The sequence below is a fragment of the Hypomesus transpacificus genome, unplaced genomic scaffold, assembly GCF_021917145.1.
Source record: "Hypomesus transpacificus isolate Combined female unplaced genomic scaffold, fHypTra1 scaffold_31, whole genome shotgun sequence".
NCBI lineage: Eukaryota > Metazoa > Chordata > Actinopteri > Osmeriformes > Osmeridae > Hypomesus > Hypomesus transpacificus.
The window spans coordinates 2,958,476-2,977,154 of record NW_025813837.1 but is presented as its reverse complement, the minus strand read 5'-3'; the positions used below and the strand labels follow the sequence as shown (position 1 = coordinate 2,977,154).

Genomic DNA, 18,679 nt, shown 5'->3' with positions numbered 1-18,679 from the left:
CATAGATTGGTTTGTAGACTGGATTCCACCCTGTTGGGTGTTTATATTAAATGTGTGTGTTTTCTGTGGGGGAAGGTGGGGGGTAAGGGGGTGGGGGCCATGGAGAAAAGAAAATACTAAGAAGGAAAACTTGTCATCCCGTTTTTACTATCAGGCTATTTAAAACTTGTGTGTTATTTCTGGCCAGACACTCTGTCTTGACGTTACTGGACAATAGTGGAACATTTTGGAAAAATATGTTTGGAAAGTGGTCTCATTAAACTGAGCACTTCAATTTTGCAAATGATGCATCATGTGTAGCGACCCAGAGCAAAGTACTGAGATGGTGAATATTAGTAACACTTCACTTAAAAAGAAGCTTTGGAGAGTTTTGAGTGTCTTACTGAAGGTCATCTATTCATTTCTAGCCTTATTCACTTATTTTAGTTCACTTTGGCTTGGACCTGGCCCTGGTCCTGACCCTCCTCTGGTCCTGACCCTCCCCTGGCCCTGACCCTCCCCTGGTCCTGACCCTCCTCTGGTCCTGACCCTCCCCTGGCCCTGACCCTCCCCTGGCCCTGACCCTCCTCTGGCCTTGACCCTCCTCTGGCCCCGACCCTCCCCTGGCCCTGACCCTCCTCTGGCCCTGACCCTCCCCTGGCCCTGACCCTCCTCTGGCCCTGACCCTCCTCTGGCCCTGACCCTCCTCTGGCCCTGACCCTCCTCTGGCCTTGACCCTCCTCTGGCCTTGGTCCCAGCCCACCCAGATTCTTCCACAGCTCTGTGAACAAGTCCGGATCTCGCCTGGGAGGAGGAATGTTTTCTCTGGGAAGTTTGGGATTAGAAGACCCCTCCAAGATTTTCATTCAATTTCTCATGTGCCTTCACTCCAAAGGAAGCCCCATTCTTATGGAAGTCATTTGTATGGATGAATGAGGTCCACGTAGCAGAACAGGAAACTATGCAGTGTACAATAGTACAGGGTGTCCTTGCCTGCTCTTCTGGATATTCATTCTCTCTCTCTTTTACAGTCAAAGCTGATGCTGTACAAGAACACTGACTATAAATTACACAGAGTCCAATTGTTTTCAATGGTTTGTAGATATGCACAGTTTTCATATAGATTACTCGCTGGAGGGTGTCGAAATGTATATGCAGAGCATCATGTTACCAGAGTGTCCTGTGGGATGCCTACAGGAGATGTGTTGAAATGAAGTAATCTCATAGAGTATCACAACATGTTTATCACCTGGCTGTAAAAGAGACAATGTTTTAAACAGCTGCCACTCAATTTCAATCAGGCTAACGGCAGGATGAGTTTAATGGACACTAAAAAAGCAGGTGTGAACAGCCACCCGATGATATGAATCTCCAGTTCCTGAGTGTTTGCAAATTCGCCACCCCGTAGATAGGTGATTAGTATTTATCTTCGATTACCTGCTGTGTAACCTACACCCGAGTACGGTCACGCTCTCCATATCAAGCAAAACTATCTTGGTGTTTCTGTATGCACAGTGAGCGGAGGCGTCTGTGGGTGTGTTTGACAGGGAGATAGGGAGGAGTGGATGCTCCCTCTGTGTGCGGGAGAGTCCCCCGAGGGGAACTTCCTGCTGCTTGGTTCTACGCCCTCGATGGGAGGTCGGTGATACCGTGAGTGTGTGGGCGCCAGCGGTTGAAGGGTGACATTACAGACAACCTTTGAAGGAAGAGGAAGTCAGTGGAGCAGGAGCAGGAAGGAGGTGGATGTCAGCTGCAGGAAGGGGGAGAGGGAGGAAGTGCTGGGGGCTGGCGGGGGGGGGGGGGGGGGGGGGGGGGGGGGCAACATGAGGTTCAACGGCGACAGGTCAGACTCAGGGCCATGTTGTCAATCAGGGATGTGACGTGATGATGAGTCACGTGATGCGTTTGTGCTTCTGTTCCACACCTGGCCAGGGGTGAGTCAGTCAATAGTGAGTGCCAGAGAGGGGCCACCGGGCGTGTCATTGTTCTCATGACTGCGTTAACCTTTCGAACAAAAGGCCATGACGCGGGCAGATTCCAGCCAGCCCTGCGAGGGGAACCGCCTTGAATGCTGGGTATTCATCTTCATTCTACTGGCGTCTCATTTTATACCAGGAGGAGAACATCTCTAGGGTAACCATTCTCCAGCGCAAACTGCGAATGTCGCTGACGTTTTTTGTCTGTTTGCTGCGGTTAAACACGCTACAGATTTAAAGCTTTCTGGATTTCGCCGTGCCCCGGTGACCTATGACCCGATAAAGAAGAGGCCATTGGCATTGTCTCCCCGTTGTCTGACGTAATGTCATTCTACTCGCACACACATCATTCTTCAGTCGCACTGAGGGAATGACGTGTGGGGCCGGGAGAGAAAAGAGGGCGTGTGTTGGTGTGTCACGTTCTCTCCCGAAACCAGCCACTGTTACAAGATCCTGAACCTTTTCCAACTTCCCAGACAGTACAGGCTCGGCCACACAATGAACACATCCTTGGAGATGGTTTGTTTAGCTCCAGGTTGTCAGGGACTCCTCCACAATCGGGCAATAAGGAAGGGGATTATTTGCTTTGGCTGCAGAGAAGGGCTTTAATCAGATCAGTTAGGACATGCGAGCAGAGGGTTTGTCCTTTTCGCCACCCAGCACTCCCTCTCTCCTCTCTGTTCTCCCCTCACCTCTCTCTCCCCTCTCTCTCTCTCTCTCTCCCTCTCTCTCTCTCTCTCTCTCTCTCTCTCTCTCTCTCTCCCTCTCTCTCTCTCTCTCTCTCTCTCTTTCTCTTTTTTCTCTCTCTCTCTCTCTCTCTCTCTCTCTCTCTCTCTCTCTCTCTCTCTCTCTCTCTCTCTCTCTCTCTCTCTCTCTCTCTCTCTCTCTCTCTCTCTCTCTCTCCTCTCTCTCTCCTCTCTCTCTCTCCTGCTGCTTGACGTGATTAAAAGCAACGTCTCAGATCGTCTAGGGGCTCTGAGTTGAGTGTGAGTTACAGGGAATATGAATGAAGCAGGCTTGTCTGACTGATCTTTCGGAACAGCCTAATCATCCTCATGACTCAACAACCACACATTGGTACCTGAATATTGGGATTGTCGTAAAGTATCCGTGTAAACTGGCAACACGCTGCATGTGTGTTTAATAAAGAATGTTAAAAAGATTGGCTTAACCTATAAACATTTTTGGCATGTCTTCAGAGTACTGTACTGTATGTGGAAAGAAAGAGTGAGATACAGTAGATCGCCTAGGTTTGTGCGATAAGATTTCCATGGCAGAGTGCCACATCAACCGTCTTATCTGATCGTAAAACTATTATTTTAATGATACGCCAATGGACACAAGCCAGGAGAGGTGAAGATGATATGACTCAAGCCATTTGTGGCACAATCCCATTCTTTCTGTCTCTGGGATTTCCATGCTCTACCCTTCCAGGAAGCACTGGGCATGTGAGGGCTGGATGTGGGCTGGAGGATGGCAGGTCGACCAGAGGAACCTCTGATTACAGGTGTATCTCCACATCATTGTGCATTGTACTGCAATATAAAAACTCCATTCAGATACCTCACAAACTTCATGTAAAAGCCTGACAATGGCCTCTTATGAGAAAGGAGAGCTCTAATCTGGCAACATTCTGAAATGTACAAACCATGAACAAACACAAAGTTGTCTTAGTCTGGCTAATGTGTTGCCTGTTAAACAGGCAGCATTAGTCTTTCTATTCATAAAGTCTCATAAGCTAATCTTATCTTGTTACAGCCTATCTCTTAAACAGAAGCCGAGATCATAGACCTGGTTATTTATAGACCCTGTACAAGACTATGTGGAGCATGTGTGCCAGGTGAAGTGTAGGACATACAGTTCAGTCCCTTGGCTGTCAGTGAGGCAAAAACTCCTGAGCTCAGGGAGCTTCTTCACTGCCTCTCTCTGGTGTCCTGTGGTACTGCACGCTTCTAAGGGAAAACTATTGCTGTTTTACATTTAGTCATTTAGCAGACGCTTTTATCCAGAGCGACTTATAGTAAGTACAGGGACATTCTCCCCGAGGCAAGTAGGGTGAAGTGCCTTGCCCAAGGACACAACGTCATTTGGCACAGCCGGATATCGAACTGGCAACCTTCTGATTACTAGTCCGCTTCCCTAACCACTCAGCCACCTGACTCCCTAAAGTCAGATTTTAAAAGGAACGATTGAGTATTTAAATCAGTGTACTTGAAATATAGAGAATGTTCAATCTACAGTGTCTTTCTAGTCGCCATCAACTACTACTACATCCTATCGAAACAAAATCTTGATTATAAACTTGTTGGTCCTACTAAAATAATTGCTGCGAAGAACAAGATGACTCGACTTGTCGTCGAGGATTTGTGGATTGTGGTGAGGGCACACAAACTACATTCTTTGGATTCTACTTGAAGTTAAGTGAAGAGATTAGCGGTTGCATTCGTTCAAACACTGATGGTTTATATTATAGCTTGGACTGACTGAGTGGCATCGATCTTGATGAGCAAAAACAGAGCTCTGTTTACTACCAAGACAGCACTCAAGAACAAAGCATTTACAAAGAATTCTCAGAAAGGTCCAGTCATTTATTAAAAGATTGAACAGATATAAAACATTGAGTGCAATGTGATTTCACCTCGTTTAGTACCTTCTGTGTTTTCTTTGTTTGTGTGCTTGCTGCATTGTGTGTTCACTGGAAAAGGTCATGTGACCTATGAGGATCCATTGAGACCCTGCCCGTCGTCGTTAGCCTTAACGGGCAGAGAGACGTCTCGGGTTCGATTTCTCACCGACTTCAGGAAGCCCATGATACCCGAGCCTCCGGTCCCCCTGTCCTCCAGCACGGTGGGCGCCCTGCTGACCGTGTCCCCCGCTGAGCTCTTCCCCTGGGCACGGAGCTGGCGCGCGCGCGCGCGGCGGGTACCGTGATGTATCGGCTCACCACGTTGATGTGGTAGCTGCGCATGGCCAGCAGGTTGGTCACGCACAGCTCGAAGGCCCTGGTCAGGGGCTCGCTAGCCTGCTCCTGGACGAAGATTCGCAAAGGGGGCTGCCGTGAGATGTCCCGGATGAAACGCTTGTGGGCGGGGGGCATGTAGTCCCTCATGCGGGTCAGAAAGGCACCTACATACGGGATACAATATGTGAGCATGCCCTTCCCTCGACATTATTCCTGGATCTGTCACAGTAACATGATTGGCTGGGGTCTCCTACCACTCTGTGGCTCATGTTGGACCCCCAGGAGCAGGTCGAAGCAGTGCAGCAGACTGCTCTGGGCAGCACTTCCTCCTGAAAACTCCAAGGGCTCCTCCTGAACTCCCTCATACACCAGGCCCTCTGGCATGGACGGGTTGTCTTTCCACCTGACCACACACACACACACACACACACACACATGTTTACTTGTTTAATATTAAACATGTTACGTCATTGTTGCTTTAGAGAGCAGTTGTTCACCTACCCCGACAGATAGATCCTCACGATTCCATAGAACACTGATGGATCCACATACACTGGAAACAACAGCAGAGACACACTTTCCCAGTATGAGAATGTGCACGAACCCGACACAAACAGCCAAATGTATTCTCCGAGGAGAGCAGAGAGGGTTAGAAAACAAATGTGGAACATGTGACAATGGTTAGTGCTCTGTGGCACAGTGGTGTGGGTGTGTAGGCCATGCGGTTCTTCCTACCATGCATCAGTTTGAGTTTGTCTGTCATGTCTTTGATGCCGTGGCTGATGTCCTCGAGGGCTCTGGTCACCGCCTTGATGTCACCATCCCGAACCCCATTAATCACAACAGGGATGCTCTGAAACGCAGAGTGAAACATGCTGCCACCCACAAGATCCACCATGATGTTTCTTGGCCGTGCCTCATCCACAACAAAGTGTTTTAAAAAAGACTTTACCGTGAGCGCAGGGACTGCAGCTTTCTCCACCAGCAGGGTGACGAGAAAAAAGCCCCGCACGCTGTCCCCCCCGGGCAGAGAGAGAAGCAGTTCCAGGTTGCTAACCAGGGAGGGGCAAAAAAACATAGTCAACATGGCTGACTTCCCAACATCCTCATCAACAACACAAAGCTGAGTCTGAGTGCATTTGTGATGACGTTCCAACAGTTCCATCAGAGTGTGGAGCAACTACCAGAGACAACCAACAAATGCATCTTCTTTAGAAGATACCTACTCCATGTCGAATGGTCTGAAGCGGGAAGAGACGAGGCAGAACATGAAAAAAAGAAACACGGAAAAGGTCCTTAGCAGATGCATTTAGAACAGAATAGAAAAGAAGTCTAGTGCAGGGCGACCCAACCCTGTTCCTGGAGAACAATACCCTGTAGATGTCTGGTCCAATTATAATGCACTGCACCTAATACTGCACCTAATAATGATCTCACTGCTGATAAGCTGAATCAGGTTTGTTACAACTGAGGTTCAGATGAAAACCTACTGGAGGGTGGCCTCCCAGGAAGTGACCTCACAGGAAGAGGGTTAGACTTTCTGGACTAGTGTCCATACCCATCTGGGTCCCTCTTCCTCCAGTTAGCCAGCACCGCGTCTGCGTGGGTAAGGATGGGGGGCAGCCCCAAGCGCTGGGACACCTCCCAGTATGGAACAGCCAGGTTCCGGGGAAGCATCTACAGAGGGTATCCATGTAACATAGTGGTGATCAGCACTCGCTCCGCAGTCCTTTTGAAACCAATTCCAAGTTTTCAAAGACAAAAGGTAAGCCTGAAACACTGAAGGGCATTTTGTAAACGGACGGAGGGTAACCTTGACGGTGTTGTTTTCTCCCTCTTGCCATATGTAGCCCATCGTCATGATGCTGAGGGCCAAGTGGGCCATGCGAAGTTCTCTGTGGCTCTCAAGGAAGGCGGGGTTCAACATGGGCATCTGGGAGGCAAAGTACACACACACAGTCTGACTGACACATGCATGAAACCCACACGTGTTGTGTAGCAGTGCACTTAGAACTTAGAATTCCCTCGTCGTTCTTAGAACATTAATTCTGAAGACACATTCAGGTCACATTCCGCTTCTTATGTTATATTTAAGATTCAAGCATGTGAATCCTAAGCAGGCTGGTTTTTACTGCAAGTCAGAATGGGGGTTAGGGTACCTGGAGAATTCTGGAGCGCAACATGTGAGAGTCTATTAGTTCCGTGACATGTTGAGCTATTTCCATCCATGGTTGGTAGTAGGGAGGTACCTCTGTCTTTGGGGGAGGATGATATGAAGATAAGTATGAAATCCCAAAACAAGTAACTTACATGACATATATGGTTGAGGAATTGATGAGTAGTTGAATAGTTGAGTAGTTGATCATAACATCAATCTCACTTGAGGATAGAGGATAACAGGTTTGCTGACTTGGCGAAAACATAAATTACGCCAGTTTAACGTTCCTTCTCTACCTTGCCTGGAGTAAATAACAAATCTCCTTCCAGGAGTTCTAAACTTTAAAGACGTAAAATTGTAAAACAGTCAAGTTCAAGGTGCTGCCACAGTCTCATTGAGCATGCCGCCCATAGGCCAAACTGTCAAAAACCCCAACCCCGTCTGTCAGCCTCAGTTGTTGGTCAAAGCAAGGCCGTAATCATCATACATATTGGGGGGGGACACATCCCCCCCCAATATTCAAATCTGGTCAAAATGTCCCCCCCAATATATTGATATAAAAATATAAATGTGCTACGCTACGACAGGCAACCACGCACGCTGTCTGAAATTATCCACAAAAAAAAAAAATCCCCCCCCCAATGTTGATTCCATGGCTACGGCCTTGGGTCAAAGTGTACTGATTTTACATTTACTTTCTTTGAATTCCCAATTTTTTAAGAAATTTCTCACTGCAGTCAACACTACTTACATTCAACAAACAGTAAAAAAAATAAAAAACAAGAATGAAATTCACACCAGAGCAAGTTTAACAAGCAAAAGTAACGTGTGTTGTACGATACAACACAGTTTACACAAAAATAAACGTATTTACATACCAAAGGTTCAGGGAGGATGAATCCTAACTCTGCTGAGATGTGGTAAGCCTCCAGAGAGAGTCTCTCTGAGTCTGGACTAGTAGTGGCCATTGGGACTGTTAATGAAACCTTATGAGCGCCACAACCCTCAAGCTCTTTGAGTCAATAAACCATCAAGCAAACGAAAACTGCCTGGACCCTAGAACAGAGTCCAGACTAAACCACTGTCAACAAAGCTTTTGTTACACAATTGTATTTGACCTTTAGACACTGTTTGATGTTACACAAACCCATGTCTCATGGTTGTGAGAGTGCATACTAAGGCAGGATCAAAGAGCACATCATTTATTAAGCATTGTGTCTCTTTAAAGTTGTCTTGTAATGGTGACAAGAAAAAAAGGTTACCCATTATATAACTATCCTAACATTTACATATAACTCATTTGTAAATTCCCTTGTGGATTTATTTTTATTTATTTTGATTTCACCTTTATTTAGCCAGGTAGGCTAGTTGAGAACAAGTTCTCATTTACAACTGCGACCTGGCCAAGATACAGCACAGCAATAAGACACATACAACAGAGTTTCACATAGAATAAACAAACAAAATAAAGACCGGATTACTCTAAGTGATCTGGGTAGCACTTCAGATCCAAGTGCTTGTAATAATATATGTACTAGGGCCCTTTTAAGATGCGTATTAACAATACAATGTTAAACTAGAACAAATACAAAAACTTGAAAAGGATTGTCATTATAAAGTCCTATAGAAAAGTTTTACATGGAAGCAAGTCGGTGTAGCAGCCTCATCTGGTGGATCAGAGCATACATTACAGGTACATCCATGTACTCAGCTAGCCTGGTTAAACAGTTTTGAAAGGGAAATGTTTACGACTTGATGGAAATGCAGGTTATACCAGGCAGTAGACTATTACAGTTCTTTCTTAAAGTCAATTCAGAAGGTCAAATGGTGACTGGATTCCAAACAAATTAGAATGGTACTGAAACATAATGTGTGTAGGCTATGTGAATGTGCTGTGTGTGTGTGTGTGTGTGCGTGCAAGAGAGAGAGAGAGGGGGGGGGGGGAGAGAGAGAGAGAGAGCGGGAGAGAGGAGAGAGAGAAAGAGAGAGAAAGAGAGAGAAAGAGAGAGACAGAGAGAGAGAGAGAAAAGAGAGAAAAAAGAGAGAGAGAGAGAGAGAGAGAGAGAGAGAGAGAGAGAGAGAGAGAGAGAGAGAGAGAGAGAGAGAGAAAGGTTTGTATGAATAATGAATGAACTGAAGTTAGTGCGCGTGCCTCTATTATTAGTTACGTAGACTGTAACAGGAGGTGGTTCTTCGGCGCTGGGTGGACGTGGCCGTTCGGCGAAGGACCGAGCCTGGTGAACAGTGTTCGTGGCAAACGTTGCGATTATGTTGGACGCATTCGTCATACAAAGAAGACACAATTTGTGGTAACTGCGGACGACCGCCTGCATTAAAGACGGGTAACCTTGCTGCGAAGATGAAGGTAAATTCAAGCTGCCGTCAGGTGCAAGCCGCATCCGATGGAGTTCTTTCCCTCTCGGTCTCAAACGTCGGTCAATCCGATTCACCACTTCCCTATGTTGCGGTAAGGAAACACGATTACTGTACTTTAGCAAAATGCGTATGCATTCAAAATGAAAATCCTGCCAGGCCATTACATGCCATTTAAACCACACACTGGGTGTTACGTAACATGTCGCCAGAAGCAGTAGCCTAGCGCTGAATTACCAGTAAATTGGCTCGGTAGCCTAAAATAATTGAGGTTTATTAGCTCAGTTTATACTACTGGATTCAGAACAGTTATGGGGCCTGCAAACAATAATATAGGCATCTGGCCTTTCAGACATCACATCCTAACGTTCTGCAATTGCATGACGTTGATTATGCTACCTTTGCAAACTCGCGCAAGAGGTTACAGTTTCACTAACTCACGGCTTGTGGGTCATTGCATCATAAAGCAATCATGTGAAATTGATAGCCTAGCTTGGAAGTTTTTGACTTTCTAATAGCTTAATGCACTATGAATAAACTGGATTACAAACAGCAAGCCGCGGAAACACAACTGCATAGAGGAGGTGCTTTCGTCTAGTTCTTTTTTACAATTTATCACGAGACTGCCCTTCTTGACGAGTTAATCTCACCGCAACCAAACGTTGTTTTTCTCCAGAGTTGCTGTAACGTAAGTTACCTGAACTCATCGTTTTAAAAGGGGAAATTAATCTATCTTAATACAGTGTTTAGTAATAGGCTACTGCCGAGGCTGACTTTGCAGCTTTATGCACAGATTGTCCTTTCATTTTGAAGAGCCTATTTTAGAATACTCTGACTGCTGGCAGTAGACTACACTGAAATGAACTAATAATCACTCATCAGAAACAGATATTCAGTTAGGGTCTACAACAAAAGGTATAACTGCCACAGTCTGCTTTAACGAAGTTGCTTTGAATAGGCTGATCTGCACGGATCAGAAAATAATTTGATGAGTGAAGAAATTGCAACCTCAGCACCTTAGGTTGCAACCTTTTACAGTTGCGTGAGGCTGACATTTGTGAAGGGCATAGCAGACAAATACAGGATTGGTAGCAAAAGCACAAGCATCACTTTATGACCTGGTGACGAAAGTAGCTTTTGACATGAACATAACTGTGTGCAATTTTATGTGCTGCTGACATGCTGTTTTATGTGAAGGTTATATTTTGCCTGATTTTAGATGTAGGCCATGCATGCACCGGCGTGAACACATTCTACTTTTAAACCCTATATCCCTGGGTGCTTGCCCTCCCTTTAAACATTTTCTTTTAACAAGTAATGACAGGGATCTTCTGAACTGGCACAGGCAGATGCTTTTGGGAGCAGGTCACATGACCTGCCATTGATAGCACTGCAGACAGTGTGAGCAATGCAGATGTGAAACTGAGGGCCTCTGGATCCCTTCCATCTGTAAGTTCAGGTGAATAGTTTAGGTGTGAGGTCATGGATCATTGATTTAACAAGTATCTTTTTTGACACCTCTAAGTAGCTGACTCTCCTTAGTTACCCGGCGCTGTGTTAAACTCTGCTTTTGTTCTCCCTGACAGGTCCCAGTTGATGGATTCTGACATGGACTATGAAAGGCCAAATGTTGAGACTATAAAGTGCGTGGTCGTAGGGGACAACGCAGTGGGAAAGACGCGCCTTATCTGCGCCCGGGCATGTAACGCCACGCTCACTCAGTACCAGCTGCTTGCCACTCACGTTCCCACTGTCTGGGCCATAGATCAGTACAGGGTTTGCCAGGAGGTGAGTGGGGCGGCGCCACATTTACATTTTAGATTCAGTTCTTTGCGACATGAATCCGACTGTTTTAAAGCTCGGCTTCTTTCTTTCGATCAGGTTCTGGAACGTTCCAGGGATGTGGTGGACGAGGTCAGCGTGTCGCTGCGCCTCTGGGACACTTTCGGGGACCACCACAAGGATCGGCGTTTTGCCTACGGCAGGTGCGATCTGCGTAGAGCTGTGTCGTTCTACTGAGTGAACGGCGTTGGTGTGTGTGTGTGTGTGTACTAGGGGTGTAACAATATATCGTGGAACGATATATTGCAATACAAAAATGTTACAGTATGTATCGTAGAGTTATGGCAATATATTTACAATATGATGTCCTTTGGTCCTATTGGTTGAGCTACCAGCACGCGACCTACTCTGCACCTGCGTCATGCGTGCATTCATTGCATTCACAGAAATCGCTTGAACTGAGTTAACTCAATTGTATGTACAACAAAGAAAAATATTGCAAATGTTTTAATGTTTTGGAAAAAAGCTGTTAATTAAATTTGTTTCATGAAAAATTATGTTCAAAATATTGTGATATGTATTGTGTCGTACACCCAGTATCGTGATACGTATCGAATCGTGAGCTGAGTGTATCGTTACACCCCTAGTGTGTACATGTATCATGACAAAGGTAAAATTGTATGATCATTATTTTTATGTATTTTAACTTTTGATATTTGTAATGTAATGTATTTTTTTAATGTTAGATATTGGTATTGTAATGTATGTTTCAAATGTTTGTTGTTAGTATGTAAGTCTTAGATGTGGACCCCACTAAAAGTAGCTCTGTCTTAGGGTAGAGCTAATGGGGATCCTTCTAAATAAAAATTAAAAATAAATTTAAATGTATGTCCTCTCTCTCTATCTCCGTCTCCCCTCAGGTCTGATGTGGTGGTTCTGTGTTTCTCCATCGCCAACCCAAACTCCCTGTACCACGTGAAGACCATGTGGTACCCTGAGATCAAGCACTTCTGCCCCCGTGCTCCCGTCATTCTGGTGGGCTGTCAGCTTGACCTGCGCTACGCTGATCTGGAGGCCGTCAACAGGGCCCGACGGCCATTGGCAAGGTGCGTTTTTATTGAAGATTCATCATGTCTTCCCATTTACTTTCTGCTTGCTCTGCCTGTGGAAACTATCTGAAATCAATGCCGTGGATTTTCTTCCAATTTCTTTCAGACCCATTAAATCCAATGAGATCCTGCCTCCAGAGAAAGGCAGGGAGGTTGCTAAGGAACTGGGAGTGCCATATTATGAGACCAGTGTTGTGGCACAGTTCGGAGTCAAGGATGTCTTTGACAACGCCATCCGTGCAGCCCTGATCTCACGACGTCACTTGCAGTTTTGGAAGTCCCACCTGCGCAACGTTCAGAGACCCCTCCTCCAGGCCCCCTTCCTACCACCCAAACCCCCCCCACCCATAATCACCGTGCCCCCTCCCCCGACCACCACCGACGAGCACCCGGGCCGCCTACTGGAAGACTCCTTGTGTGCTGACGTAATCTTAGTCCTACAGGAGAGACAGAAGATCTTTGCCCACAAGATCTATTTAGCCACGTCCTCCTCCAAGTTCTACGACCTCTTCATCATGGACACGCGACCCGAGGAGGCCGAGAGGCCCCCCCGTCCGGCCCCCCTCTCCGGACGCGAGCTGCTGATGCGTGCAGCCAGCTTCGACGTGTGCGAGAGCAGCGCCGAGGGCGGCAGGGCTAACCTGCGAGCCTGCACCAGCGACGGCACCCTGAGGGACTTGGAAGGTCGAGGCCGGCTGCTGTCGTCCTGGAGCAGGGCCTTTGTCAGCATCCAGGAGGAAGTGGTGGACGACCCAGTGACTTACAGCCCCAGACCCATGACCGTGGTGCACATGGACCAGTCCATGCAGCTGGGGCCTTTCAGGGCTGTCCTGCGCTACCTGTACACGGGTCAGCTGGACGAACATGAGAAGGAGCTGATGCACATTGCGCACATCGCAGAGCTGCTGGAAGTGTTCGACCTGCGGATGATGGTGGCCAACATTCTCAACAACGAAGCGTTCATGAACCAGGAAATCACCAAAGCCTTTCATGTCCGCCGCACCAACCGAGTTAAAGAATGCCTAGCCAAAGGAACCTTTTCCGGTGAGAGGACTTGACTTTGTCTCCTTGAAGGATTAAGAGCAGAAGGACCATTGGAGCAATGAAATACAATCAAAGAGAAGATGACTCATTTATATTTTGTATTTGTTATAGATGTTGTGTTTAAGCTGGATGACGGAACAATTATGGCCCATAAACCCTTGCTTATCTCCAGCTGTGACTGGATGGCAGCCATGTTTGGAGGACCGTTTGTGGAGAGTTGCACCAAAGAGGTAAGTTCATCCTCTTCATTTATCTAAACTAGTCTTTAGTAATGTAACAAAATGTTAGGAAATAAGCTGAGATGTTTGTCCAAAGTGACGTACAGGGGAGAATTTGAACCTGGGTCTTCTTTATCGGCGGTCGAAAGCTATGCCACGGTGCTAAACCCATCTCCAAACCATCCTTTACAGCTTGAAGGCAAACAGAACCCCATATAAAACCATGGGAAGTCTTGCTGCATCGCGCCTTGTCTGTGTTCTGTGCCGTAGGTATTGTTTCCCAATACGACACGCAGCTGCATGAGGGCTGTGCTGGAATACTTGTACACCGGCCGCTTCTGCTCCCGGGCAGATTTGGACGCCATGGAACTCATCGTTCTGGCCAATCGGCTGTGCCTCCCGCACCTCGTTGCCCTGACCGGTAAGTGTCACCCTCCACTCCTGTCAGCTTGTTTAGATATTGAACCGGTTGACCATTATTGAAGTGTTTATCAGGTTCAGGTTACTGTGTTTGTACCCCGTAGGTAGATTTTGTTTGCAGTGACACAAGGCATCCATCTCGTACAAACAGTTTAGAGACACAGTCAGACAACATAGACAGACATTATTAAAGTATCATTCTCCAATCATCACTAAACCATTAAAACAAAGAACAAATAGATTGAAAGAATCATTGTTGCTTCGGTATTGTCTGTGCCGTCTTGTTTATCTGAGTTCATTGATGAGTATAATGTACATACTGTTTGTACATTCACCTGAATGTAGGTAAATAGCTAGTCTGATGAACAGGACCCCTTTGTTGTAGAACTGTATACAGTGACGGTGTTGATGGAGACTTCCATGATGGGGGCTGATATTGACGGAGATGTCTTACTGTATCTGGAGATGGCCCAGGTAAAACGAAGCTGGATGCAATCCATTGTTCTGCGTTAATGTGTTTCTGATGCTGAGTCACATTTTCTGGACCCATGACGAGAAACCTCCGGGATAATAATGGACTAACGGCTTTAATGCACCCTTCTTGGGATACTGTTCTTAACCGTATCTGTCATTTAAATGATTTATATCCTGTGTCTGGCAGTTCCACTGTGCTCAGCAACTCACTGGCTGGTGCCTCCACCATATCTGCACCAACTACAACAGTGTCTGCCGCAAGTTTCCTAGAGACATGAAGGCCAAGTCCCCAGGTAATGCAAGAACTGCATTAAAGGGCCGGTGACTCATTTTAGACGCAAGCCTTTTCTGTTTGTACAATGCTAACTTTTCCTGCGCTAATGCTTACATTAGTGGCCCTACAGGTTTGATTTGCTTCACTGCCCTTTTTCATTTTACGGGGGTTTCACACAAGTTAGCAATGTCTCTTGCAGAGAACCAGGAATACTTTGAGAAACATCGCTGGCCACCAGTATGGTACCTGAAGGAGGACGACCACTACCAGAGGACACGCAAAGAGCGCGATAAGGAAGACTACTTGTATCAGCGCAGACAGTGTAAACGCAAGTGGCTGTTCTGGAACCTACCTTCATCTCCTTCTTCAAACTCTCCATCTGGTTCCTCGGCTGTCATCTGATTGGTCCTCCGGGTGTAGGCCAGGGCCTCTCGGGACCAATGGCAAAGAAGGGTTGTAAACACAAGATCAGCAAATTTGGTTGTAGGCCAAACGGATTGATCTGCGCTCTGTAGATTTGTAGGGTGAGTTAAGTCTAACAATGAAGAAACATTTCACACGTTCTTCTTGCTAGCGCAATCATTGGAACGCAAAGACCACTAGACTCGCACCACAAAGATCAGTAAAAAAAAAAAACTGTAGTGCTCTTTGTGTTCTTACTGAGGTTAAATGAGTAGGCTTTGTGACATCTCCCATCTAATCATTGCTTAACTTGAATTATCAACCATGTGTTGCTTATCAGCTGCACCAGACAAACACCCAACAACCAGCACACTCAGCCTCAGTGATGTAGAACACTTTACCAATAAGTGTTGTACAATCTATAAAACTACAGAAAATATACAGTACAATACCTTCAACAAGAAATACAAGCTACCAAATAGCTTTGTTTCTGCAGTTAATTGGTTTTTATCATAGAATAAAACCACTTTGATTATAGAAGGTCTAGCAAGACCTGTGCTCTTTTGTACAGTTGTATATTTGAATGTTTGCGTTTACAACAGCTGAGGTTGTTTTGAGTATCTACATTTATGTTGTGTTCTCTTTGGGATGTGTGGCTGACTGTCACAAAAGGGCTTTCTTTTCAGTTCCAGACCTATTATCTTCTTGCAAGAAACAATGAAATCTAATTACAGTAAATAACTGTTTCAGTTCAAGTTCAAAATGCTGTCTTGAACTGAAATTCCAGCCTGTATAGTATATATGGAATGTTAAACTTTGGAAGCATCTGGAATGTTGGAATATTGACTTGCTTTGGACTGTCAAGTTGTCCTTAAAATCAATTGTACAGATCAGATCAAACAATTTCTTATATCATTATGGTGAATGCTTCTACTTGGCCACTGATATGAATAGCAAGACATTCATGTCCAGGGCACACCTATCACTAATCGAACACAGCCCGTTATATATGTTTATGTGTTTGATGATATTCTGTATGATTGTTGCATGACCTGGGGAGAACTGTGTCTTGGACCTGCCCTCTGACCAAGTCATGGCTGTTAGAGGACTCCTCTCAACATAGAATAATCTGATGTAATAATGATTTATGTATTCATTTGGTAGATGCTTTTACCTAAAGCAAAATGCAGGGGTAATTTGAACCAGGGACATATTGGTGTGCTGTCAAATCTTCTCAGAATATATTTGAAGTGCATTAGATCTGTCTTTCAACTGTAGTTATATAGATTTAACCCCATGGTGCTCATTAAATCATTAGAGTATTTATATATTTACGTAAAACAGGATATTAAGCTAATTAACAAACATAGCTAAACTCTAACATAAATGTTACCTCAGAGTACAATTACAGAGAAGTACACTATGTGCCCACCAAGGGTGGGACTTGATAGAAATAGACTTGCAGAGGAGTAGTTGAATATGACACTATCTTGTTCTGAACTGCTCTGTAGTTTCATACTACAAATTATCAGAGAAATCCCATTAGGCAAAATGCTATGTGGGCATCTTAATCCACAGGGTGAGTCTTTAGATTGGCATTTTCCCTGTATTTGCTGAATTGCTTTTAGGATACTTACTGCGAAAGCCTGTTTAAAATAGAATAGACGGGACTTGGACAGAATAGAATTAAGATGTATTTATTTTTTTATAAAGCAGATCTTGAAGAAGTCCATAGAAGGACCTTTAATTTAACGTAACCGTGACAACAATGCAGAAGAGAATGCTTGTAAGGAGATATGATCCTTACCTGCTTATTAAACTGCATGAACAAGACTCTTAAAGTGAATTATACCATGCACACTATTAAGATTAAAAGGAAAGGACTGGTATGGACAGTGTTAATATGTGTAAAGTGTAACATGAAATTATACATTACTTAACATTGCCTACTTTCAAAATCCATTAGCAGTTCACTTTAAAATATAATGTACTGTATGTAAAAACATTGTTTTGTAGTGAATGTTTACTTCTGAATGTTTGTCATGACAAGGGTTTTACATTTCCTATCCCTCTTGGGTGGTCCCCTTATAGTTCATCATAAAAAATCTGAACACTGTTTCGCTGTCTTATCTGTATATTTTCCAAATTTGTATGTAATTAAATCTTATGTTGGAATTTGAACATTTTGAACAATAATTCATGATTAGCCTAACTGACATTCACGCCTGAAAATTATATCCACAAATCTGTTACATAATGGAAAAAAAAACAATTTTGTGGGACCCCCCAAACTAGAACCCTGGTCATGGCAAATTATGATGCAAGACTATCGAGGTGTTTGTTTTGTGGGAAAAGTTTCTCTATTAGTAATCATTCCAAAATGGCATTTAATTAGGAAATTCGGTATTATTGTTTTTAATCTATACTCAATAGAATGTATAGACGGTTTGACCTGAGCAGTTAAATTTTTATTTTTTCTCTTCGTAGATTAAGATGATTTATTCCACGTGACAATCTTTTACCTTCTATGAATTCATATTTAAGTTAAAATGGTCAATGTGCCCTCCTCTACTGATGCGCTGCGTCAAGAGACACCTCATGCCTTAATGTGTGTGACACTGAATGTAAATATTGTGACTGGTTTCGAGTTTGTGTAGCCTAATAGCCTACTAGCTAAGATGTACCAGCATCATGGTACTACTGTATGTTGTGTTCTTTAGTGTATCCTAGGCTACATAATCCTACATATCTCAGCGTGAAGTCAGTGTGAACACTGGGGATCATAAGAGTGCGCTTTGTTTGTTCAACTGTGATTACATATTTTGTCAGTTTCTTTTCATGTCGTTAAAGCTAAAATTGGAGAAATTGCACATTTTACAATAAATTTGGAAGCCCCTCCCCCCCTCCGTTAAATTAAAGCAGGGATTAATTCAAAATTGTCTCAGTCATTAGCTTCACTTTAAATGTTATCATTACAGTGGATGGCCCTTTGTGGACATGAAACATTGATTAGAATCAAAATAATTGATCAAGGGCAATGTCAGTTGGAAGGACGTCAGCATCTATGCTGGCTTGGTCTTGGAATGTTTACACATTGAGTAATGTAGCCTGATCATTTGCAGTAGCCTCCAAGCTCATGCTTGGAGTTATATTAGAGGCAAGACAAATAATTTGCTTTTAAGAGACCCCTTTCCATGTGTCTGGGTGCTAATTTTACCGCTGCAAAGCACAAACCAAAGGGAGCTTATAGCATTCAAAATAGGCCTATATATATATATATATCGATATTCTGCAGACTAAATTGCATAGTTTAAAATGCATTGTATTTAAAATGGCTGGTTTTAAAACTTGAATGTTTTCTCAGTGTTATAAGCCTTGCCGAAATTTGCCCTCAACAGCCTACTTAAATTGTTCTTGAAGTATGTTTGTATTGTTTGAGAGCAGTAAATGTGGATTTCTGTAGCATGTCTTCTTGCAATTTGTAAATAATGTTTATTTAATAATAAAG

General features: G+C 44.5%; 2 protein-coding genes across 3 annotated transcripts; one reads left to right on the top strand and one right to left on the bottom strand.

The window, feature by feature from the left end:
* Positions 1 to 4,589: 4,589 nt before the first annotated feature.
* Positions 4,590 to 8,096, bottom strand: ido1 (indoleamine 2,3-dioxygenase 1). Its single transcript, XM_047015949.1, is given in 11 exon segments — positions 4,590 to 4,870; positions 4,873 to 5,081; positions 5,172 to 5,320; positions 5,419 to 5,470; positions 5,653 to 5,770; positions 5,870 to 5,969; positions 6,144 to 6,158; positions 6,476 to 6,594; positions 6,731 to 6,850; positions 7,077 to 7,172; positions 7,954 to 8,096. Coding segments are annotated over 11 exon segments (1,269 nt in total). The 5' UTR covers positions 8,044 to 8,096; the 3' UTR covers positions 4,590 to 4,669.
* Positions 8,097 to 9,176: 1,080 nt separating this feature from the next.
* Positions 9,177 to 18,676, top strand: LOC124464095 (rho-related BTB domain-containing protein 2-like). Of its 2 annotated transcripts, none has more exons than XM_047016002.1 (10): positions 9,177 to 9,440; positions 11,035 to 11,236; positions 11,330 to 11,433; positions 12,151 to 12,336; positions 12,446 to 13,383; positions 13,495 to 13,613; positions 13,872 to 14,022; positions 14,407 to 14,495; positions 14,683 to 14,788; positions 14,969 to 18,676. In XM_047016002.1, exons 2-10 carry the CDS (start codon positions 11,045 to 11,047, stop codon positions 15,169 to 15,171), a joined length of 2,088 nt encoding a protein of 695 aa, XP_046871958.1. In that variant the 5' UTR covers positions 9,177 to 9,440; positions 11,035 to 11,044; the 3' UTR covers positions 15,172 to 18,676. The 2 variants fall into 2 exon arrangements, with proteins under 2 accessions (XP_046871958.1, XP_046871957.1); XM_047016001.1 differs by having other exon boundaries at positions 9,177 to 9,542.
* Positions 18,677 to 18,679: the final 3 nt, after the last annotated feature.

What these genes read in the sequence shown, in the direction of transcription:
- LOC124464095 (XM_047016001.1), top strand. Translation starts at nt 9,478, where the DNA reads ATGGAGTTCTTTCCCTCTCGGTCTCAAACGTCGGTCAATCCGATTCAC. An exon ending in AGTACAGGGTTTGCCAGGAG is followed by an intron (nt 11,237 to 11,329) that starts GTGAGTGGGGCG and finishes TCTTTCGATCAG; the next exon opens with GTTCTGGAACGTTCCAGGGA. An exon ending in CGGCGTTTTGCCTACGGCAG is followed by an intron (nt 11,434 to 12,150) that starts GTGCGATCTGCG and finishes GTCTCCCCTCAG; the next exon opens with GTCTGATGTGGTGGTTCTGT.